Genomic DNA, 24,597 nt, shown 5'->3' on the forward strand with positions numbered 1-24,597 from the left:
AGCAAAGATTTCTTAAATATGACAAGAAAAGCACAATCCATAACAGAAGCATTAAATTGGGCTTTGTCAAAATTAAGAACTTCTATCAAAAGACACTGTTAAGAACAATGAAAATTCAATCCTCTGACTGGGAGAAAATATTTACAAATAACTTATCTGACAAAGAACTTGTATCCAGAATATAGTTTTAAAAATAAGAAACACTACCCAGTTTTTTAAATGAACAAAAGATTTGAACAGATACTCTACCAAAAATATGCAAATTGAAATAAGCTCATACAGATGGAAATAAGCTTATTAGGGAAACACAAATTACACTGCAATGAGATACTACTATGTACCTATTAGAATTTCTCAAATTAAAAAGACTGACTATAACAAGTGTTGACAAGGACATTGAGTAAATGGAACTCTCATATATGTCAGGTGTAGGATTTGACTTTACCCTACTTATAAGCTAATAAGTTAGCTTGTTATTTCATGAATTCTAACAGAAGTCATGAGACTTAGGTCAGAGACAATGAACTTTATTATTCACCACACAGCAAGCAGCATGAGCATTAACTTTTGCATCAGCTCTTGCTCCCTAAGTCCAACAGGGACAACACAAAGGCCCAGATGAAGGTCTACACATGTGGTAAATGTGTTACATGACAATAGCACCGAGTTTGGGGAACCCACTGTTTTATAGAAAGCAGTAAGCAAACTTGCTTTTTAACCCAGGGAGATATTACTTCACACCTCAAAGTTGCTTGCTGCAAAGACAATCCTGAGAAATGGCCTGGCTAAAGAGCAGTCAATACCTTACATTCTTGGTATACTCTATAAGATGAGGAGGAGCATAAGAGACTCATGGCAGAATGTCTCTCAATAGCATCCACCCTCAGTTCTACATCATCTTGGCTTCTTGGGAGATTTTCACTTGAGCATGCCATTCTGCAGGCCATTTTGATTAATCTGATTAGTAGAGGTTGGAACCAAATCCATTCAATTTATCTCATACAGCATAGAGCACTGTCAATAAATCCCCAAGCAGCAAGATGAGACAAACCTGCAGTATTGACCTCAGAGTCCCAGATTCAGCCATCTGTGAATAAGTCCCAGGTGGATCAGGGACTTATTTTAGACATCCAGTATACAGTTTAAGGCCAGTCTCAATCACCATACATAGCATAACCAAGGCCACTCAGGCATCAGGAGAGGCATATGATTTTGTATCAGTCAGATTAAAATACAGTTGTGCCAGTCTGTGTTCGTCCACCTTTGACAGCACCAGGCATAGAAGGCATAGTGTCAGGCACGTCCACATGAATTTCTCTGTTTTAATAGCACATGGACTGGTTTGACAAATCCAGCAGCAGATGAGATTGACTGCCTGATGACAGTGTGCCTCGAACAAACCATGTAACTGTTTGCCAGGTTGCAGTGCTGGATCTAAGGCACAAAGAGAACATTAACTGTTCCCTACCTCTCCACACTTCCTGGGGTTTAACATATTCTCCCTCCAGGTACTGGGATCGTTATTCTCCTTCCACAGTTACAAAATCAGTGTATTCCAACCCAGTAGCTATAACTTCACCTTTTCTCCAATTCTTCCCCACTCACACCAACACTTTTCATCTGAAAGAGTCAATTGTGAGTGGGACAAGAGCTTTTTTTTTAATTTTTTTTTTTAGAGACAGAGACAGAGTCTCGCTCTGTCGCACAGGCTGGAGTGGAGTGCAGTGGCGTGATCTCGGCTCACTGCAAGCTCCACCTCCCGGGTTCACGCCATTCTCCTGCCACAGCCCCCTAAGTAGCTGGGACAACAGGCACCTGCCACCAGGCCCAGCTAATTTTTTTGTATTTTTTTTTTATTAGAGATGGGGTTTCACCCTGTTCGCCAGGATGCTCTTGATCTCCTGACCTCGTGATCTGCCTGCCTTGGCCTCCCAAAGTGCTGGGATTACAGGCGTGAGCCACTGCACCTGGCCAACAAGAGCATTTTTTTTTTTAAATCAGAGACCCGTTATATCTCGAATCCTACCCAGCTTGGGCAACTATTTGAAGACTTAGTGAGAAGTGCACTCAACCGAATGGTCATTGTCCTCATGACATGGGACCTTGTCAGTCTAACAAAGAATTCATGTGACTGTCCTGGAATTAATTAAGTTTGAATCCTCCAGATCAATTTTTTCCTGGGCTGTCCTTCAGAGGTTTTCAAACTCAGGCTGGAATGGAGTTGCCGTTAGGGAAAAGAAAGGTACATTATGGCCAGGAATGGTCAGGCAGAACCTGAATTTTCAAAAGAGGTCTATAAAACTATCCATCCTATTCATTCTAATCATTAACCAGTAAAGTTAAAAGGAGACGATTTAGCCATGACAAGGAATGAAGTACTGATATGTGCTACCACATGGATAAAATTTGAAAACATTTTGCTAAGTGAAAGAAGCCAGCCACAAAGACTGCATACTGTAGGATGGTTGCACAACTCTGTGAATATACTAAAAACCTTCAAAAGGGTGAATTTTATGATATGTGAATTACATCTCAATAAAGCTGTTTTTTTAATTAAAAGTTTATTCCATCTCTCAATGATACCACCAGTCTGAAGATAATAAGGGGAATGAATTGGCTACCAAATACTTTGACTATAAACCCATTGTTGATGAGTTTTTGCACTAAAAAATGCAGTATTATCACCATCCAGAAAGCCAAAATCATGACACAGATTAGTTTCAAGGCCACAATGATGTAGCCAGAGTTGGCTGATCAGACTAGAACAGCAAAACCATTACCTGAGAAAAAGTCAACAGCAATAAGATGGAATAGCTTGGACGAGGTCAAAGGTCTGATGTCACCAATTTACCAGGAGCCACTCAACACTCTGCAGCCAGTCAATACTCAGTGCAATATGGCCTCTTTCACCATGAGACAAATAGGCCGGGGTGGTGGCAGGTGCCTGTAATCCCAGCTACTCGGGAGGCCGAGGCTGAGGCTGAGCCAGGAGAATCAGTTGAACCCAGGAGGCAGAGGTTGCAGTGAGCCGAGATGGCGCCACTGCACTCAGCCTGCGTGACAGAGCAAAACTCAGAAAACAAACAGTTTACTGTAAAACAGTATGTCATGTTATACCCACAGTATCCTCATATATTTCATGTTTACTGCATCTCTTATTTGCACACTATTTTCTCTTGCATTTGATTTAATTTCATGTTGTTTTTTTCATCGTGGCTCCTAAAGCATACAAAATCCATGGCTAATGTTGCCAGTAAGAGGCCACATCAAGTGACTGACCTAGAAATGAAATTTAAAGTAATTAAGAGCTACAAAGGTAAAAAGTCAGTGATGATTATTGCTTACTAGTCAGGCATGTCCCATTCCGCCATAGCTACCATCTTGAAGAACAAGAGCAAAGTGACTGAAGCTGTTAAAGGAATCTGCTTCAGCTGGGCGCAGTGGCTCACGCCTGTAATCCCAGCACTTTGGGAGGCCAAGGTGGGCAGATCATGAGGTCAGGAGCTCAAGACCAGCCTGACCAACATGGTGAAACCCCGTCTCTACTAAAAACACAAAAATTAGCTGGGTGTGATGGGAGGCACATGTAATACCAGCTACTTGGGAGGCTGAGGCAGGACAATCGCTTCAACCGGGGAGGCCAAGGTTGCAGTGAGCTGAGATCATGCCATTACACTCCAGCCTGGGTGACACAGCGAGACTCCATCTCAAAAACAAAGAATAAAAAGAATCTGCTTCACTGAAGGCAAAGAGACTAACAAAAGTTCACAAAGGGTCTCTATGGGATATGGAGAAACTTCTAATGACCTAGATTGAAGACCAGGCAACAGAAGCATATCTCTCTTAGCACGATAACAATCATGGCCAAAACAAAGTTTGTTTGTGATATCCTACTGCATACTGAGAGAAAAGTCTGGCTGGGCATGGTAGTGCATGCCTGTGGCCCCTACTACTCAGGAGGCAGAGATGGGAGGATTGCTAGAGCCCAGAAGTCAAAGCTGAAGTGGGCTCATGATCATGCCACTGCACTCCATCCTGTGTGACAGAGTGAGACTCTGTGAAAGAAAAAGGAAAGAAAAAGAAAGAAAGAAAGAAAGAAAGAAAGGGAAAAGAAAATAAAGGAAGAAAGGAGGGAGGGAGGGAAGAAGGAAGGAAGGAAGGTAGGGAGGGAGGAAGGGAGGGAAGGAGAAAGAAAAAAGAAAGAGAGAAAGAGAAAGAGAGAAGGAAGGAAGGAGGGAGAAAGAGAAAGAGAAAAAGAAAGAAAGAAAGAGAAAGAGAGAGAAAGAGAAGGGAGGGAGGGAGGGAGGAAGGAGAAAGAGAGAAAGGAAAGGAGAAAGGAGGGAGGGAGGGAAAGAAAAGAAAGAAAGACAGAAAAGGCTAAACCTGACTAGGATGTTGAATATACTGCTAGCTCTAGGTGGTTTAAATGACTCAAGAATTATGGCCATGGCCGGGCGCAAAGGCTCACGCCTACGATCCCAGTACGGAGGCTGAAGCGGGCAGATCACCTGAGGTCAGGAGTTTGAGACCAGCCTGGCCAACATGGTGAAACCCTGTCTCTACTAAAACTACACAAAAAAAATTAGCCAGGCATGGTGGTGCATGCTTGTAATCCCAGCTACTTGGGAGGCTGAAGCAGAAGAATCGCTTGAACCCAGGAGGCGGAGGTTGCAGTGAGCCGAGATCGCACCACTGCACTCCAGTCTGGGCAACAAGAGTGAAATCTCTGTCTCAAAAAAATAAAAAACAATCATTATTCAGCCTGTCATGGTGGCTCGCACCTGTAATCCTAACACTTTGGGAGTCTGGGGTGGGAGAATTGCCTGAGCTCAGGAGTTTGAAACCAGCCTGGGAAAAATGGCAAGACCCCCATCTTAAAAATAAATCATTATGCATTATATAATGTGAATGTGAGAGGGGAGTATGCAAGTGTTGATACAAAGGCAGCTGAAGAATTTTGGGAAACTCTAGATAAGGTGAGTGTGGAGGAAAATTATTTGCCTGGGAAAATCTTCTTGAGTTTTATAGTTTCAGGTCTTGTTAATACATTTAGGTCTATGATTCATTTTGGGTAAGTTTTTGTATGTGGTGTTAGGTAAGAGTCTAACTTCATTGTTTTGCACGTAGATATCCAGTTTTCCTAGTACCATTTGTTGAAAAAACCTCTTCTTTCTCCCATTAAATGGCCTTGGCACCTTTGTCAAAAATCATTTGACCATACATGTAAAGGTTTATTTCTGGGCTCTCTATTCTATTCCATTTTTCTACATGTTTGTCTTTATGCAAGTAAAGACACTGTTTTGATTACTGTGGCTTTGTATTAAGTTTTGAAATCAAGAAGTGTGAGTCCTCCAGCTTTATTCTTGTTTTTGAAGAGTGTTTTGGCTATTTGGGGTCCTTTGAGATTCCATACAAATTTTAGAATGGATTTTTTTCTCTATTTCTGCAAAAAAACCTCCTGGAGATTTTGATAGGAATTGTATTGAATCTGTAGATTGCTTATATTTATGTCTTATTTAATTTATTTCAGCAATGTTCTATAGTTGTCATTGTACACATCTTTCATCCCCCTGGCTACGTTAATTCCTAATTCTTTTGATGCTTTTGTAAATTGAATCATTTTCTTAATTTTCTTTTCAGATTGTTCATTGTTAATATATAGAAATGTAACTGATGTAACTGATATAACTTTGTATCCTGCTACTTTGCTAAACTTATTTATTAGTTCTAACAGTGTTTTGTGGAATCTTTAGGCTTTTCTACATTTAAGATCGTATCATCTGTGAACAGAGATCATTTTACTCCTTCCTTTTTAATGTGGATGCCTTTGCTTTCTTTTTCTTGCCTAACTGTTCTAGGTAGAATTTCCAGTACTATTTTGAATAGACGTGGTGAAAGCAGGCATATTTGTCTTGTTATTAATGTTGGAGTAAAATCTTTCATTCTTTCATCATTGTGTATGATGTTGGCTGTGGGTTTTTCATATGTGGCTTTTGGCTTTTTTTATGTTGAAGCAGTCTTCTCCTATTCCTGGTTTGTTGAGTGTTTTTTATTATGAAACTGTGTTAGTTTGTCAAATGCTTTTCCTGAATCAATTGAGATAATCTGATATAGGATAATTGGTTGACAGTTTTTTCTTTCAGAACTTTGAATTTATTGGCCCACAGCCTGTGGCCTCCAAAGTTTCTGTCTAATCAAATCTGCCTTTGAATCCCTCTAGTGCATTTTAAATTTTGGTTATTGTACTAACAATACTATAAAAAGTTATTGTACTATCTGGTTTCTTTTTAGGTTTTCCATATCTCTATTGATATTTTCCTTTTACTTGTTCTTTTTTTTTTTTTTTTTTTTTTTCACTCCCCACATCTTCCTTTAGTTCTCTGAGTATCTCTAAGATAATTGTTTTAATGTATTTGTCTAGTAGGTCTGCCATGAGGACTTTTAGAGTTTCAGTTGACTTTTTTTCCTTTGAATGTGCCATATTTTTTCTTTTATTTGTATGCCTTGTGATTTTTTGGTTGAAAACTAGACATTTGAGTTTAATGATGTGATGACTCTAGAAACCAGGTTCTCCCCTTTCCTCAGGGTTTACTTTATTTTGTTACTGTTTTTTGTTATTGTTGTTGTTTCTTTTTTATTATTATAGGCTATCTCTGTGCCAAGGACACTTTGCCATCCAAGCCTTCCCCTAGAAGTTGCAAGCCTTCAATAGACTCCATGACTTTAAAATAGTTACAGATTCTGCCAGTATAAGTTTTGATTAGGTAAGGAAACAGAATCCTGGAGCTTCCTACTCTGCCATCTTCCCAGAATACTTTCCTGGATAATTATTTCTAAGGGAATAATATAAGCCCCCAAAGACACCTGGGCCAAGTCTTTCTCTAGAAACTTGATATCTTTTCTGCTTTCTTTCCCTGCTTTTTCTTTTCTACTTAGTTCCACTCCCATCCCCCATCCCACCACCTAATATCCATCAGACTCCGTATGTTCCTCTTCTCCTCCCAACCCCACATTCAAATACTTTTTCTTTTCTTTTTTTTTTTTTTTCTGAGACAGAGTTTCTCTCTGTTGCCCAGACTAGAGTGCAGTGGCGTGATCTCGGCTCACCGCAACCTCTGCCTTCCATGTTCAAGCGATTCTTCTGCCTCAGCCTCCCAAGTAGCTGGGACTACAGGCACCTGCCACCACACCTGGCTAATTTCCGTATTTTTAGTACAGATGGGATTTCACCATGTTGGCCAGGCTCTTCTCGAACTCCTGACCTCAGGTGATTGGCCTGCCTCGGCCTCCCAATCAAATTATTTATCCAAAGCCTTACTTGGTGGGTCATATAATGAACTAAAATTTGGAAAACATTCACATTTGTGGAATGCTTCACAGTTTTCAAGGTGTCTACATTATCTCATTGGATCCTCTTTTCAGCCCAGTGTGGTTGGTAGATGAGATAGCAGTGTTCAGACAGTTTATGTGACTTATCCAAGATCAGAGAGAAAGTAACAAAGCCTAAACTGGAATCCAGATCTCCTGACTCCCTATTCACTTTCCAGTTGCCCTTGTCTCTACAAATCACCAAAGAGAAATTGGTTCCTAGAAATAAGGATAAATCAATGTAGGGGTGTGTCATCTCCTATCCCACCCTTCTACACTCATCACATCAAAAACAAACAATGTTTATTGCAGGGCCCATATTAATCTACTTTCCTCTGCAGAGCCTCTAAGCTCCATATTATCCAGGAAGCAATACATTGTGACTGTTGAAGTCAAAATAAAACAGTGATGAATCTCTAACTTTAAAGCATTCTATTCTGGAACAAGGATTGCAGTTTGAGGCATACACATTAACCAGTTGGTCTTCAGTGTGTCTGAGGAACAGAAAGAAAGTTGGGAGTTTTATTAGAGAAATGTTGTATACTGTTTTGAAAGAAAGCTTATTGGCACTAAAGAAGCATTTGGAAAGAAGGGGGAAAAATAGAAAAAAAGGAAGCATTTGGGAGCTGGCAAACTCTGATTGGTGAGTGATGGTGGTAGGCAAAACTATTCTTTTTTTTTTTTTTTTTTTTTTTTTTTTTTTTTTTTTTTTTTTTTTTGAGACGGAGTCTCGCTCTGTCGCCCAGGCTGGAGTGCAGTGGCCTGATCTCAGCTCACTGCAAGCTCTGCCTCCCGGGTTCACACCATTCTCCTGCCTCAGCCTCCCGAGTAGCTGGGACTACAGGCGCCCGCCAACACGCCCGGCTAATTTTTTTTGTATTTTAGTAGAGACAGGGTTTCACCGTGTTAGCCAGGATGGTCTCGATCTCCTGACCTCGTGATCCGCCCGTCTCGGCCTCCCAAAGTGCTGGGATTACAGGCTTGAGTCATGTTTCAGCAGCTACTAAACTGCTGTTGGGGTTACAGCAGGGCCATTTTAGCAGCTGGGTTTGTGAAAAATTTAATTCATGGAGCAGGTGCTGTGCCCCAAGTACTTCTTCCCTCCTGGCCCCTAGACTCTGATTTAGTTGGGTATGACAAGAATGACCCAGTATGCATGATCAGCTTTCACATAACCTTGTAAATTCTAGTTGATCCAAGGAAAAGCCAACTGAGTAAGGAGAATAAAAGAACTGCAGCGTCATAGTTTTTGAGTCCACGTAAGTACAGCCCTTCAACTGAAATCTGAAAATTATGAGACCAATATTCCTGCAAAAAAGAGTCCCAACGAGATTTTACTAATAAGGTGGGCTGGGCCTTGGCAATCTCCACCAATTTCTTAGCTTCTCCACCAATTTCTCCTTAACTCACCTGGAATTTCTGAAAGAAGCTGAATTAGACCCTTCTTTGGCAGGACTTGTTTTTCTAGGTTAACTCAACTAGACTAAGTTTTAGTCCATCTCTTGGGATCCATTCTGAATTAAATTCTCATTAAACTTGCCCATGGAGTATCCCTGATGCAACCACTTCCTTTCCAATCCCTTTTAACCTCAATGTCAACATCAATTCCAATTCTAAGGAATGGGAAGAAATATAGAAGAATAGACCACAAGATTTCTGGCAACCAGAATGAGTATGAAGGCATGATGTTTGCTTGGCTGAAAGCAAAGAGATGAGATGGGGAAGCCAGCTGCTGGGAGTTACTGGGATCTAATTAAAAGGTCTCACAGCAACACGCCTTGCCTCTGCTATCCAAGGACAGGAAAGACCCTCTGCTCTGCCTACCCTTAGAGGGATAGTCACTTGCACTGTAAGTAGGAGGAAACAATTTTCTTTTCTTCTGCCGCCTACAGAGATTCTATTTTCTTCTTTAAGTTTAAGTTTTATATGAACTGGGTTGCTAGAGAGCCCCTCTGTAAAATAAAGGATACCCTTTACTTTTGCTTCTTTTGTAAAACCTCTCTTGATCTGCTTACAGCTGTCTTTCAGTTGATGAAACATTTCTTCTTTTCACTGTGGGTCTGTAAGAACCTTCCTGCCTGGGAGATGTGCTGAAGTTTGAAATAATTTTGTAGTATGATTGGCTGTTTTCCTGTTCTTGTATTTGAAGTTATAGACAAGTAAGCAGCAAATCTCCACTGCTGCAAGTTGAAAAAGGAAGTTCCTTGGCCTGGGCTCTTTGTGGGAAAGCATATGAGTTTAGATGGCAACTTTAATCTGCTTCCAGAATGAGTGAGGCTGCTGCTACTTTGGAAAGTTTAAAGAACTTAACAGTTTTTCCTCCTTTCTTGGAAAGTTAAACAGATTTTTTTGATTCACTTTTGTGGGTCAGAGTGGTTAAGAAGAGTTCAGTGAAAAAAGCAGTTGATCTTTTGCTAACTAGTGGCTTCTTTCTCTTTACTCTGTGCATTTTCCATTGCCTAGCAGTAAATAAATAAGTAAATATATGTATATGTATATCTAAGAAAGAAGTACTCCTAAATATCAACCCTGACCCCAAAGTCACACTTTAGTGTTTCTTTAAATGTCTTCAGAAAGTTGCTTGTAGTTTTAGATTTCTAATAACTCTTACAGAGCAGAATTTAGGATTTGGGGATAGGTCTGCACATGTAGCATTTGTTCATTTCATATTTATTAGAGATGAAACAGATGACCAAAATTCCATTTATTGCAGACTCTCCTTTTCCTTTGTAAATGTTTGGATATCCATTTTCACACATTGTAATGCCCATTAAAGGAAGCTCAGGTTAATGTTTTCAATTGTGGGTGAGTTTGCTGTGCTTCAGTGATATGGAACATTTTGTTCTGCTGTTTCCATTGGAGGAGATTAAAGAGGCTAAATGGGATGGCATATTGAAGTCATTTTTGGTTTTCTTTTTTAAATTTTTATTTTATTTTATTATTATTATTATTATTATTATTATTATTATTATTATTATTATTGAGACGGAGTCTCACTCTGTCGCCCAGGCTGGAGTGCAAAGGCATGATCTTGGCTCACTGCAACCTCTGCCTCATGAGTTCAAACGATTCTCTCACCTTAGCCTCCTGAGTAGCTGGGACAACAGGCACATGCCACCACGCCTGGCTAATTTTTGTATTTTAAGTAAAGACATGGTTCCACTATGTTGGCCAGGCTAGTCTCGAACTCCTAGCCTCAGATGATCTGCCCACCTCAGCCTCCCAAAGTGCTGGGATTACAAGCATGAGCCACCGCACCCAGCCAGTCATTTTGGGTTTTCTTTGGTTATTTTGGATGCCTTACTGGGACCCACTCAAAAAACAAACAAACAAACAACAAAGCAAAACAAAACGAAAAACACTTTCATAAATGTCTGTCTCAAAACCTTTTCTACTTTCTCCAAATAGAACTAATGCATACACATTCTTAAGATTTGCTCAGCTATACCTCCTTGGTTCTGACTTAATCCTCTTCTGCAGAAAATTCCACCTCACATCAAAGCCTCTTCCCTCCTTCTGCTGCAAAGTTGTTGAGAGCTGTCACAGACTATCAGCTCAGCTTCAGCTATGCTTAATGAGTGCTTGTGCACAATGCACCCCAGGTAAAGGAATTCAGAAATCAAAAGACGTGATTACTGAGAAGGAGAAAATGCAGAGAAGTGATTTCTGGAGAGCATAAACAAAATCAATATTATACCCACTAAGGTCTTTGTTGAGTAATGATAGATAAAACAGCCTAAAGGGAATGATGTCAGGAGATCTAAAACAATCATTTAGCATCGCCTATCAGCATTGTATTCCTTGTACACTGTGGGAATGAACAGCTAGGAACCCTGGACTCTGACCCCTGTTTCAGTGGAACAGGAAGACAGATTTCACACTGACAAACAGCTGCCTGAAGGAGTCTTGTCATTTTGTCCGTTGAGAAGGGACACAGCCTCAAGTCTTCTCTCAAATTCTAACTCAGGGCCCCGCAGACAGTCTGAGCCTGCTATATGGTTCTTGGTCTCAAAGAAGAGTTCTGAAGTAGGCTGTCTACATAAGATTCAAACCACCCATTAAAATATTATTCAATTTGACATCTGTTAGGCATAACAATTAGACTAGCCAATGCAGTCACAATACTGAAATCGGTATGTGTATGTGTATGTAGATACAGCCCAAGAGGTTAAATAATTTTAGTGTTGTTAAGAAAAAAATTATTCTGTTTTTTTTTTACACAAGGACAATTTTAATCCCGCATTTCCTATAGTAACATCCACTGCTGGCTATCTATGGATTGAAACTGCATTTGCTAAGAACTGTGGAGCACATGATGATACGGGCACACAGACATCTTCCAGCACCAACAGGATACATATGTAACACATACCAGATAGTCTCAGTGGATAGATGTGCTTCAAAAGTAATTCTATTTAGTAAAATTCATAGTTAACGCAGAATTTCATGTTTTAATTTTACATCTTTCGAATACTTTACATTTTACTAAGTTTTTTTTTTTTTTTAAACCCTTCATTCAAGATTATAATTTGCATGGCAATAAACAATGGTTTCATAGGCTCTAAGTTTCTTAGAAGTGCTCACAGCAATTTAGAATACCACGAGTCTTCCTTCCACTTTGCAGCGTCTGATTTAAAGTTAATTAAATTCACCTAATGCATCATTAAAACTGTCATTTTGTCTTGTGAGAAGAGATGTTTCAATTGCTATTTCCAGGACTATATATTGAGCATGGGTGTACAGTATTTTTAATTGGTTAGCAGAATTTTACTCACTTAATTTATAGCCAGAATAAGAAACTCTAGCCTCTCTGAATGACCTTCCACTCAGAACAATGATGATGATTAATGCCTAAAATGTATCTGGGGTGCCCCACCTTAACATTACCAAATGTTTCCAAGTAATCTTAGAAAATACGATTATTTAAACATATGCATAATATTCTACCACACAATGTACCATCACTTTTTTAACTATTTTCCAATTGTTAATTTATAATATTTGCAATTTTTCATTATAAATAATATTGTGATCAATACTTTCATCCATAAGGTTTACACAAGACTGGTTATTTCTTCTAATGTCTTCTAATGTCAAAGAAGTGGCTTACTGGTTCAAACAGTGCACATATGTGGTTTAAGGCTTTTAGTATACTTTACCAAATAATCTCCAGAATAGATCAAACAACTCCTACCAACAGTATGTTATTGTGCCCATAGGGTGTACTTTGTAACAACAAAGCAAATTCAACCACAAATCTATTAGATTCACACCAATCTCAAAACTATCACATGAAAGAAGCAAGGAGACATATTACTGGTTAGGAAGCCAAATTCAAATTCTTTTAAAAAATCACTCAGCTTTAGATCAGTAGAATAATCAACAAAAATGCTCCCTATAAAAAGTCTACCAGGTTTTTCAAAAAATATAGTTAAAAAGAGAGAAAAAGAAAGTCAGGCCGGGCACAGTGGCTCATGCCTGTAATCCCAGCACTTTGGGAGGCCAAGGTGGGCAAATCACGAGGTCAGGAATTCCAGACCAGCCTGGCAAACATGGTGAAACCTTGTCTCTACTAAAAATACAAAACTTAGCTGGGCATGGTGGCGGGCATCTGTATTCCCAGCTACTCAGGTGACTGAAGCAGGAGAATTGCTCGAACCTGGTAGGCGGAGGATGCAGTAAGCTGAGATCGTGCCACTGCGCTCCAGCACGGGCGACAATGTGAGACTCTGTCTCAAAAAAAAAAAAAAGAAAAAGAGAGAGAGTGAAAGAGAAAGTCAGTACCAAATGACCAAAAAAATTTTTTTTTTTTTTAGACGGAGTCTCACTCTGTCATCCAGGCTGGAGTGCAGTGGCACGATCTTGGCTCATTGCAACCTCCGCCTCCTGGGTTCCAGCGATTCTCATGCCTCAGCCTCCTGAGTAGCTGGGACTACAGGTGCACGCCACCATGCCCGGCTAAATTTTGTATTATTTTTAGTAGAGGCGGGGTGTCACCATATTGGCCAGGCTGGTCTCCAACTTCTGACCTCATGATCTGCCCATCCTGGCCTCCCAACGTGCTGGGATTACAGGTGTGAGCCACCGCGCCCAGCAATTGACCAAAATTTTTTATTTGGCTAAATTCTATTAATGCATGAGCATGACAGTCTCCCTGTTTATTTGACTTTGGCAATTAACTTGTACAGAACAGTGAAAATGCCGAGGACAAAGGCAGTCTACAGTTTTACCATAGAATATATATATACACACACACACTACAGTAAATATATATATATATATGCCTCCCTTTGGCCATATCAACTCCCAGTTCAGGCCATTAAATACAGACAAATTTTCAAATTCACGTCTTTACTTCTCCAAGATCTTCGATGCTGTCATCATCTACCTCTGGCCATTTTTCGGAATGACATCAATTATGTCATCTGTAAAGTCTCCCTGAATGATAATTTCATCCTCCCCATTACTGAGGCAGCACAGGAGAATTTTTGAGCAAAAAATCTTTGTGCTTCTTTAAGATCAATTTCAAAACTTGCAAGGCCACACACTCTTGTCACATATTTCTTCTTTGCCCTGGGAATTTGGGCTATAGTAACCTTTTGTGGTATGGTCTTTTTGTTTGTTTTATTTGGCATTTTCCACCTCTCTTCTGTTTTTTCTTCTCTTCTTCTTCCGCTGCTGTTCCTTGACCCTCACTAATTCCAGCTTCTTGTTTGGGTGAATTTTCTACAGTAAGTTTTGCAAGTTCATTTGGAAAATTCTCCTCTCACCATTGTCTACAATGAGCAACATCAGGCATATATTCACAGTACTCTACTCTGTTGGTAATGAACAGACTCCACAATAAAGGACTTAAAGTGGGTAATCGGCATCTAACTTAGCACTGTTCCTTGGGTCTCCTTTGCAATCAGCCCCACCGGATTCAGAAATCTCAGCTCACTGCAACCTCTGCCTCTGTGCTCAAGCAATCCTCCCACCTCAGCCTCCCAGGACCACAGGCACATGCCACCATGCCTGACTAATTTTTTGTATTTTTGGTAGAGATGGGGTTTCGCCATGTTGCCCAGGTCGGTCTTGAACTCCTGACTTCAAGTGATCTGCCCACCTCGGCCTCCCAAAGTGCTGGGATTACAGGCATGAGCCCCTGTGCCGGGCCTTCATCTTTTATATTTTTTAAAATTGCAGATAAACGTGAAGCTCCCTTTACTGATTAACTCCAATTCCCACAACTCTTCTATTTATTTCTTTTCCTGTGTACTTTTCTCCTCTCTCCTTTCCTTTTCTGCCTGTTTTGTACTCCTGTCTTTAATTTAAAAATCTAGTGAGTTTAACATTTTATGTTTTTAGGTTTTTCTGTTTTAGTTTGAGTTGTCATTATTGTGTTTTTGTTTTTGTTTTTTTGGTTTTTTTTATTTTGAGACAGGGTCTCACTCTGTCACCCAGGCTGGAGTGCAGTGGCATGATCATGGCTCACCACAGCCTCAACCTCCCAGGCTTAGGTGAGCCACCTGCCTCAGGCTCTCAAGTAGCTGGGACTACAGGCATGAGCCAATGTACCCTGCCGTGTTTAACATCATATATGCCTCTCTCCTAAATAGCCGTTTTTAGAAAAGACTGATTTAAATTGATATTTACCTCACATGGTCCTCAATTGAAGCAGGTTTCCATCTTATTATGAAAGCTATGATTATTACATTATATAATGCTTTTTTTTTTTTTTGAGTCAGAGTCTCCCTCTGTCACCCAGGCTGGAGTGCAATGGTGTGATCTCGGCTCACTGCAACCTCCGCCTCCCGGGTTCAAGTGATTCTCCTGCCTCAGCCTCCTGAGTAACTGGGATTACAGGCGCATGCCACCACACCCAGCAAATTTTTTGTATTTTTAGTAGAGATGAGGTTTCATCATGCTAGTCAGGCTGGTCTTGAACTCCTGACCTCGTGATGTACCCGCCTCAGCCTCCCAAAATGGTGGGACTACAGGAGTGAGTCATTGCACCCTGCCAATGCTTTTTCTTATATGACTTTTTTTTTGAGACATGGTCTCACTCTGTTCCCCAGACTGGAATGCAGTGGCACAAACACAGCTCACTGCAGCCTTGATCTCCTAGGCTTAAGTGATCCTCCTGCCTCAGCCTCCCAAGATAGCTGAAACTATAGGCATGCACTACCGCACCCAGCTAATTTTTTTAATTTTTGTGGAGATGAGGTCTTGCCATGTTGTCCAGGCTGGTCTCAAACTCCTGGTCTCAAGCAATCTTCCGTGTTAACCAGGCTGGTCTTGAACTCCTGACCTCGTGATCCACCCGCCTCAGCCTCCCAAAGTGCTGGGATTATAGGCCTGAGCCACCGTGCCCAGCCACTTTTTATAATCTTTAATTTGTTTCGGTATTACATTTTTAAAATATACTCTGTACCAGTACCAGTCTAGAATGATGTGCCCCTTTCAACAAGACACTTTCGCCACTGTAGAACTACACTACTACTACCTAAACTGAAAGAAATCAACCACCTCCCCTGCCCTTATGTATCTGTGATTGTGGATGAGCCACATGTAGGTTATAGGAATATCATATACAAACATTCTGAGATTTTTCAGGGCCAGAGAAGCCATTATGGACCCAGAGAAAGCTATGGACTGTCTCCCTGAAAAATCACATATGCACAATGTTTCGCAGACAATTTCGAGGTCAAGAATTCCTTCTTGCTATCATTTCCCTTTCTTCCCAAGTATATGCTTTGTTTCAAAAGCCTGATCAAAGGAAAGCCTGCCTTCATCTGCACTAACCTGAATGAGTCTGCTGAAGTCTGCAGCTGCTCCTCCATGCTGGGGTCCAGCTGATACTTTTTGATTTCTGTTCACTTTTCTTCATAGGGATGAACCTCACCCAGACTCCCCAGGTCTCTGGCCATTGGTGCTCGGCAGGGCTGGTGGAAGCCACTATTATGACTAACTGAGCCTAGTCACTTCCCCTCCAATGCCAGCTTGCTGGCTACCCAGACACTCTGGCTGCCTTGACTAGTGTCACTAGCAAAGCCCAGGGCAGGCTGTCAGAGTTGTGCCTCATGAACACCTAGTGTGGTCAGCAGCTGACACTGTTCACTGTCTTCAAGAAGGCTGCTTAAACAAACAAACAAAAAATACTAAAACAATGTTAAAATAAAAATTAAAAGGGAAGCCAGGCGCAGTGGTGCCCCTATAGTCCCAGCTACTTGAGTGGCTGAAGCAGGAGGATTACCTAAGGCCAGGAGTTTCAGGCCAGCCTGGGCAACACAGTGAGCCCACATCTCAAAAAAGTTAAAAAGGCCGAGTGCAGTGGCTCACGCCTGTAATCCCAGCACTTTGAGAGGCTGGGGCGGGTGGATCACCTGAGATCAGGAGTTTGAGACCAGCCTGGCCAACATGGTGAAACCCAATCTCTACTAAAAGTACAAAATTAGACGGGCATGGTGGTGGTGCATGCCTGTAATCCCAGCTACTCAGGAGGCTGAGGTGGGAGAATCGCTTGAACCCAGGAGGTGGAGGTGCCTTTGCCTCTTCCGTTCTCATCTCTCGCTACACCTCCGTCCCAATAGGTACTTAGTCATGCCACATGACTGGGAGACTGTAGTCCTTTCCTTTGCTGTGGGGAACAAGGCCTTAACCCTGAAGGATTAAGATACAATGCTATCCCCAGTGCTGTCGCTAAGGGGATTCCCTCAGTGCATACTCAGGACGCTGAGTGTACCCTACTCAGGGATGATCTCGACCCTGTTGTCTCCTATATTCCCTCAAGCAGAGATCTTACATATTAACATACATGTGTGCACACACATCAACAAGACTCCTGGGTTACATCAACCAATTGCACTGCACCCGTACAAACCCTCATTGCTGTTACCACTCATGAGGGACACACTCACTGCTATTAATACAATTGGAGCCCCAGAGTGGAAGAGGGAAGTGAATCAGGCGCCGGGCAGTGGGCTGCTGGGCTCGGCTTGCTGAGGTAGAGGCAGCGCCAAGAAGAGGCCGGGCACGGTGGCTCAAGCCTGTAATCCCAGCACTTCGGGAGGCCGAGACGGGCGGATCACGAGGTCAGGAGATCAAGACCATCCTGGCTAACACGCTGAATCCCCGTCTCTACTAAAAATACAAAAAACTAGCCGGGCGTGGTGGCGGGCGCCTGTAGTCCCAGCTACTCCGGAGGCTGAGGCAGGAGAATGGCGTAAAAACCCGGGAGGCGGAGCTTGCAGTGAGCTGAGATCCGGCCACTGCACTCCAGCTCGGGTGACAGAGCAAGACTCCGTCTCAAAAAAAAAAAAAAAAAAAAGAGGCCTTTGCCGCTGGTAGGGATTGGGATGTCGAAGAACAGTGTCGTCGGCCCGGTTCTGGAAGGTGGATGTGGATGAATATGACGAGAACAAGTTCGTGGACGAAGAAGAAGATGGGGGCAACGGCCAGGCCGGGCCCGACGAGGGCGAGGTGGACTCCTGCCTGCGGCAAGGAAACATGACAGCTGCCCCACAGGCAGCTCTGAAGCACCTCCCTATCAACACCAAGAGTCAGGCAGTGAGGGACCGGGCAGGCAGCATTGTCTTGAAGGTGCTCATCTCTTTTGAAGATGATATTGAAAAGGCAGTTCAATCTCTGGACAAGAATGGTGTGGATCTCCTAATGAAGTGTATTTATAAGGGATTTGAGAGCCCCTCTGACAATAGCAGTGCTGTGTTACTGCAATGGCATGCAAAGGCACTTGCTGCTGGAGGAGTAGGGTCCATGGTTCGTGTCTTGACTGCAAGAAAAACCGTGTAGTCTGGCAGGAAGTGGAAATCTGCCTCGGGAGTGGGAATTGCTGGTACAAAGACCAAAACAACCAAATGCCACCGCTGCCCTGTGGGTAGCATCTGTTTCTCTCAGCTTTGCCTTCTTGCTTTTTCATATCTGTAAAGAAGAAAATTACATATCAGTTTTCCTTTAATGAAAATTGGGATAATATAGAAGAAATTGTGTTAAAATATAAACGTTTCATCCTTTCAAAGCCGTTTCAGTGATGTTTATACCAGTCTGTACATAGTATAATTTACATTCAAGTTTAATTGTGCAATTTTTAACCCCTATTGGCTGGTTTTTTGTTTTGTTTTGTGTTATTTTTACCTAATACTGAGAGATTTGGTCAGAATTTGAGGCTAGTTTCCTAGCTCACTGCTAGTCGGGAAATGATATTTATAAAAAATATGAGAGACTAGCAGCTATTAACATTGCAAAACTGGACCATATTTCCCTTATTTAAGCAAAATATGTTTTTGGAATCAGTGGTGGGTGAATACCACTACCAAGTTCTAGCTTTGTTTCTGCTTGCCTCCTGATTATCTGTACTGTGGGTTTAAGTGTGCTACTTTCTCTCAGCATCCAATAATCATGGCCTCTCAATTTATTTGTGGTCACCCAGGGTTCAAAGGAAGAAGTCTTGCTCTATACAAATGTATCCATAAAATATCAGAGCTTGTTGGGCATGAACATCAAACTTTTGTTCTAATAATATGGCTCTGTTTGGAAAAAAACTGTCAATCAGAAAGAATGATTTGCAGAAAGGAAGAAAAACTATGGTGTAATTCAAACTCGGGGCAGCCTCTGAATGAAATGCTACTTTCTTTAGAAATATAATAGCTGCCTTAGACATTATGAGGCATACAACTAGTATTTAAGATACTATTTAATATGCCCCATAAATGTCTTCAGTGTTCTTCAGGGTAATTGGGATCTCAGAAGATTTGGTTCAGATCCAAACAAATACACATCTGTGTTTTAGCTCAGTGTTTTTTTAAAAAAGAAACTGCCACACAGCAAAAAATTGTTTACTTTGTTGGACAAACCAAATCAGTTCTCAAAAAATGACCGGTGCTTATAAAAAGTTATAAATATCCAGTAGTTCCAAAACAAACCACCTGACCAAGGAGGAAGTCAGCTTGTGATTAGTATTTACATTGGACACCAGTTTTGTAATCACTGACTTATGCGCAAACTGGTGCAGAAATTCTATAAACTCTTTGCTGATTTCGATACCTGCTTTTTGTTTCATTTTGTTTTGTTTTGTAAAAATGATAAAACTTCAGAAAATAAAATGTCAGTGTTGAATAATTAAAAAAAAAAATACAATTGCAGTGGGCTTGTACAAACTTTCCATGACTTTCCATGCCCTCTTTTCCAGGCTTAGTCAGATTCAGTCACACTTATGCATTTGTAAATTCTTCAGCTCTTAAGGAAGTATAATAAGTGGCCCTTATAAAATCTTTCTCTGTGTAACTATTTAAGCTGCCCAGTGGCACAGTGATGGGGAGGCAAGAATCGGAAATGAGGAATTTGCTGTGTTCTGAATGTTTATGCCCTCTCAGATTCAGATGTTGAAATCCTCACTGCCAAGGTGATAGTGTAAGGAGGTGGGGCCTTTTGGAGGTGACTAGGTCATGGTGGCAGAGCCCTCATGAATGAGACTAGTGCCTTTATAAAAGAAGCCCAAGGGAAACCCCTTCCACCTTGTGAAATTAGAGAGATGATGACTGTCTATGAAGAAATAGGCCCTCACTAGATATTGAATCTGCCTGCACCTTGATCTTAGACTTCCCAGCCTCCAGAACTGTAAGAAATAAATTTCTGTTGTTTAGAAACCACCCAGTCTATGATATTTTGTTATAGTCACCTAAATAGACTAAGACAGGATTCATAGAATTCATAGAATTTAAGGATAGCAGGTAGATTCTTTCTTTCATTTCACAAATTTTTGTCAAGTTGCTACTCTGTGCCTCATACTCTATACTAAGTCATATAGTCCCATCCTCTTATGAAGGGGGCCTGCCCCTCCACACCTGTGGGTATTTCTCATCAGGTGGGACAAGAGACTGAGAAAAGAAATAAGACACAGAGACAAAGTATAGAGAAAGAACAGTGGGCCCAGGGGACCGGCACTCAGTATATGGAGGACCCGCACTGGTGCCAGTCTCTGAGTTCCCTCAGTATTTATTGATTATTATTTTTACTATTTGAGTGAGGGGAGTATAGCAGGGCAACAGGTGGGGAGAAGGTCAGCAGGGAAACATGTGAGCAAAGGAATCTGTATCATGAATAAGTTCAAGGAAAGGTACCGTGCCCAGATGTGTATGTAGGCTAGATTATGTTTTTCTTTACCCAAACATCTCAGTGTAGCAAAGAGCAACAGAGCAGTATTGTTGTCAGTATATCTTGTCTCTAGCCACAGGGCAGTTTTCTCCTATCTTAGAATAGAACGAATGAGAATGATCAGCTTTACACCAAGCCATTCCATTTCCAGGGAGGAGCAGGAGACAGAAACCTTCCTCTTATCTCAACTGCAAAGAGGCCTCCCTCTTTCCCTGCTCCTCCTCAGCACAGACCCTTCACGGGTGTCAGGCTGGGGGATGTAAGGTCTTTCCTTTCCCATAAGGCCATATCTCAGGCTGTCTCAGTTGGGGGAAGCCTTGGACAATACCCTGGCTTTCTTGGGCGGAGGTCCCTGTGGCTCAAGCCTGTAATCCCAGCACTTTGGGAGGCCGAGGCGGACGGATCACGAGGTCAGGAGATCGAGACCATCCTGGCTAACACAGTGAAACCCCGTCTCTACTAAAAAAATACAAAAAAACTAGCCGGGCGTGGTGGTGGGCGCCTGTAGTCCCAGCTACTCGGGAGGCTGAGGCAGGAGAATGGCGTAAACCCAGGAGGCGGAGCTTGCAGTGAGCTGAGATCCGGCCACTGCACTCCAGCCTGGGCGACAGAGCGAGACTCTGTCTCAAAAAAAAAAAAAAAAAAAAAAAAGAAACGGGATTTCACCATGTTGGCCAGGCTGGTCTCGAACGCCTGACCTCAGGTGATCCATTCGCTGCGGCCTCCCAAAGTGCTGGGATTACAGGCGTGAGCCACCGGCCCAGCCGGGTTGAATTTATTTCTGATTTGCCTTCCTAATTAATACCCATTAAAGCTAGATGCTGTTATTTGAAAAATGGTTTTTTTAGCAACAATCAGAAGCTAAAAATTAAATACAACATTGCTTTTGGAAGAGGTCAATGATACAGAATAAAAATTTTAAATATATATTTAATTTTATGTAACTAAAATATTATCTAGTTTACAAATATTTCATATTTATATTCCAAATGTTTCTGTATTGAATCTTTATGAATTCTAGACAGCATGGTATAATAATAAGCTTCAAAACATTATAACTATTCATCATGTAGATTTTTCCTCTGCATCCACAATCCAAGCTTACCAGTCCTAGCTCTTGTCTTACTAGGACCCAGTCCTGTACTAAAACAAATCTGAAATCTGATAAATTAATGAGAAATATTATCGGCACATTAGCCTTTTAATAAACGTCATCAATATCTTTACCTGATGAAATAGTTGGCTCACACCTGTAACCCCAGTACTTTGGGAGGCCAAGGCAGGCGGATCACTTGAGGTCAGGAGTTTGAGACCAGCTTGGCCAACATGGTGAAACCTTGTCTCCACAAAAAATACAAAAATTAGCCAGGCATGGTGGTGGGCACCTGTAGTCCTAGCTACTCGGGAGGCTGAAGCAGAAGAATTACTTGAATCCAGGAGGCGGAGGTTGCAGTGAGCCAAGATCGCACCACTGCACTCCAGGCTGGGCAACAGAGTGAGATTCCATCTTAAAAAAGAAAAGAAATAATTAAGTGGTCCATTGGTTAATAGATATTGATGGAGCAAACATGATGTTCTTGTTCCAATCCGTCATGATTCTTACAATCTAGATGGGGTTGGCAAACTTTTTCTGTAAAAGGCAAGATAGTAAATATTTTATGCTTTGTGGACCATATAGGATCTCTGTTGGATATTCTTTTTTTTTAATAGCATCATTTTAAAATGTAAAAACTGTTCTTACTTCCCAGACTGGATAAATGCCATATGAAATGTGAGAAGGGCAAATGAGTACCGTAGTCACTAAGGGCTTTGATGACCATTGACAAATGATAAGTAAATAAATGTTTGTATAGCAAGCTAAGCATTGCAATCAGTGGGAAAGGACAAGCATCGTATGGGGACCAGGAAGTAGCCAAGCTTGGCTGGAATTCATTACTTCCTGTGAGAAAATATAAAGCTGGAAAGGATGGCAGAGAGCCCCTGTCATTGAGGAGTTAATATCCTAGAAGGGGGATGCCATATATATAATATATACACACAAATGAACAAATATGGCCAAGTGGTGGCTCACTTTGGGAGGCTGAGGTGGGAGGATCGCTTGAGCCCAGGAGTTCAAGGCCAACCTGGGTAATAGAGTGAGCCCTCATCTCTACAAAAAAAAAATTTTTAATTAGCCAGGCATGTGGGCACATGCCTGTAGTGCCAGCTTCAGGAAGATGAGGTGGGAGGATGGCTTGAACCTGGGAGGTTGAGGCTGCAGTGGCCCAAGATCGTGCCACTGCACTCCAGCCTGGGTGACAGAGTGAGACTCTGTCTAAAAACAAACAATGACAACAGAAAAAAAACTATATGAGCTTGAGTTAGAAAATATAGGCCAGGTGCAGTGGCAGTGGCTGGTGGATCACTTCAGGCCAGAGGTTCAAGACCAGCCTGGCCAGCATGGTGAAACTCCATCTCTACTAAAAATACAAAAATTAGCCCGGTGTGGTGGTGGGCACCTGTAATCCCAGCTACTCCAGAGGCTGAGGAAGAAGAATCGCTTGAACCTGGGAGGCAGAGGTTGCAGTAAGCCAAGATCGTGCCACTGCACTCTAGTCTGGCTCACAGAGCAAGACTCTGTCTCAAAAAAAATAAAAAGAGTTAGAAAATATAAAATGCTTAGCCTGGCCAACGTGGTAAAACCCCGTCTCTACCAAAAAATACAAAAATTAGCCTGGCTTAGTGGTGGGTGCCTACAGCCCTAGCTACTCGGGAGGCTGAGGTAGGAGAATTGCTTGTACCTAGGAGGTGGAGGTTGCAGTGAGCCGAGACTGTGCCACTGCACTCCAGCCTGGGCAACAAGAGTGAGACTCTGTCTTTAAAAAAAAAAAAAAAAAAAAAAAATTCCAGCTAGTAAATAAATAAATACATAAATCCAGGAGGCCTACGTTGACAGGTCCATCCTCCTGACACAAACTATACCTGCATTCCTTCTCTCTGGGTTTGGGAATCTAGGGTATGAGCCAACATCTAGGCTTGTCTGAAGGAGCCACTTACCTCTGCATCTTTCTCACTGATTCTTAATTTATTAGCCTTATTCTGTGCACCTTAATAAAACCTCTGCTACTGTGAGGCCCTACTGGGGACCCTTCAACAACTCTGCCCAGGCCTAGGGTCTCCTGGGGCCATAGACATTAAAAAAAACCAGAAGCAGCCAACACACCACCCTCTGGACAGCAGAGACCAGTGCAATGCATTCCTTTTATCTTTGCTCCAATCTCCTGTTCCTAGTCTTTCTTCCTCTTCCCATCTCTCTTCTCTCTTCTTCCCTCATCAATTCCCCTTCCCCATCCTAAGCCTTGCTAACCCTCCGACTCCACCAGGACACTTGCCTAACAGAGTCACAACACGAGCCCAAAGAAGCACAAAGAAAGCAAGAAGGCCTCTTACCATTACCCTGACCCACCCATCTGACCACCTTCTCTGTCCCACTCAGGCCTCCTGGGATGGATGTCACCCGCCTACTCCTGGCCACCCTGCTGGTCTTCCTCTGCTTCTTCACTGTCTACAGCCACCTGCCACCTGAGGAGAAACTCCGAGATGACAGGAGCCTGAGAAGCAACTCCTCTGTGAACCTACTGGATTTCCCTTCTGTCTCTATTGTGGGTAAGTCACCTAGCCTCTGGGCTCTGGCCCAGGAGAGGGGCTGTAGGAAATCAAGCATGCTTCCCAGGGTGCTACCAGGATCCACTGCCATGGACAGCTCCTTCTTGCTCGTTCCATGAAATAATCCTGGGAGAATAGTGTCCCTTGACTCATTTGGTTTGGGAAAGCCCTGCATGCCACCAATCCAATATGCAGCTTAGCATATGGTAGAGCCTCTGAAAGGCCTGAAGTTAAGACACTTGCTAAACCTTGTTTAACATAGCATTTCTGAAACTTAATGAATCACAGAACTCCTGTCAACAGTAACAAACTTCAGGAAATGCTCCAGAACATATGCAAGGCTAGGATGGACCAGTCCTGTCATGTCAGGGTTGGGAATGACGACTCAGGGGAAAATATGAGGGGCATTGGAGATCTGGTTTGACTTCACCT

The 24,597-nt window shown here is 42.0% G+C and overlaps 1 protein-coding gene and 1 pseudogene across 1 annotated transcript in view; one reads left to right on the top strand and one right to left on the bottom strand.

The window, feature by feature from the left end:
• The window catches only part of ASIP (agouti signaling protein), a 98,504-nt gene that overhangs the window by 64,870 nt on the left and 9,037 nt on the right, over nucleotides 1-24,597 (top strand). Inside the window, exon 2 of the mRNA XM_023220455.1 lies at nucleotides 23,996-24,165. Within this exon, the coding sequence (XP_023076223.1) occupies nucleotides 23,996-24,165 (170 nt within the window). The remainder of the gene's footprint in view (nucleotides 1-23,995; nucleotides 24,166-24,597) is intronic.
• Nucleotides 13,563-14,304, bottom strand: LOC111548232 (annotated as a pseudogene).

Source organism: Piliocolobus tephrosceles, chromosome 20 (assembly GCF_002776525.5).
Source record: "Piliocolobus tephrosceles isolate RC106 chromosome 20, ASM277652v3, whole genome shotgun sequence".
NCBI classification, from domain to species: domain Eukaryota; kingdom Metazoa; phylum Chordata; class Mammalia; order Primates; family Cercopithecidae; genus Piliocolobus; species Piliocolobus tephrosceles.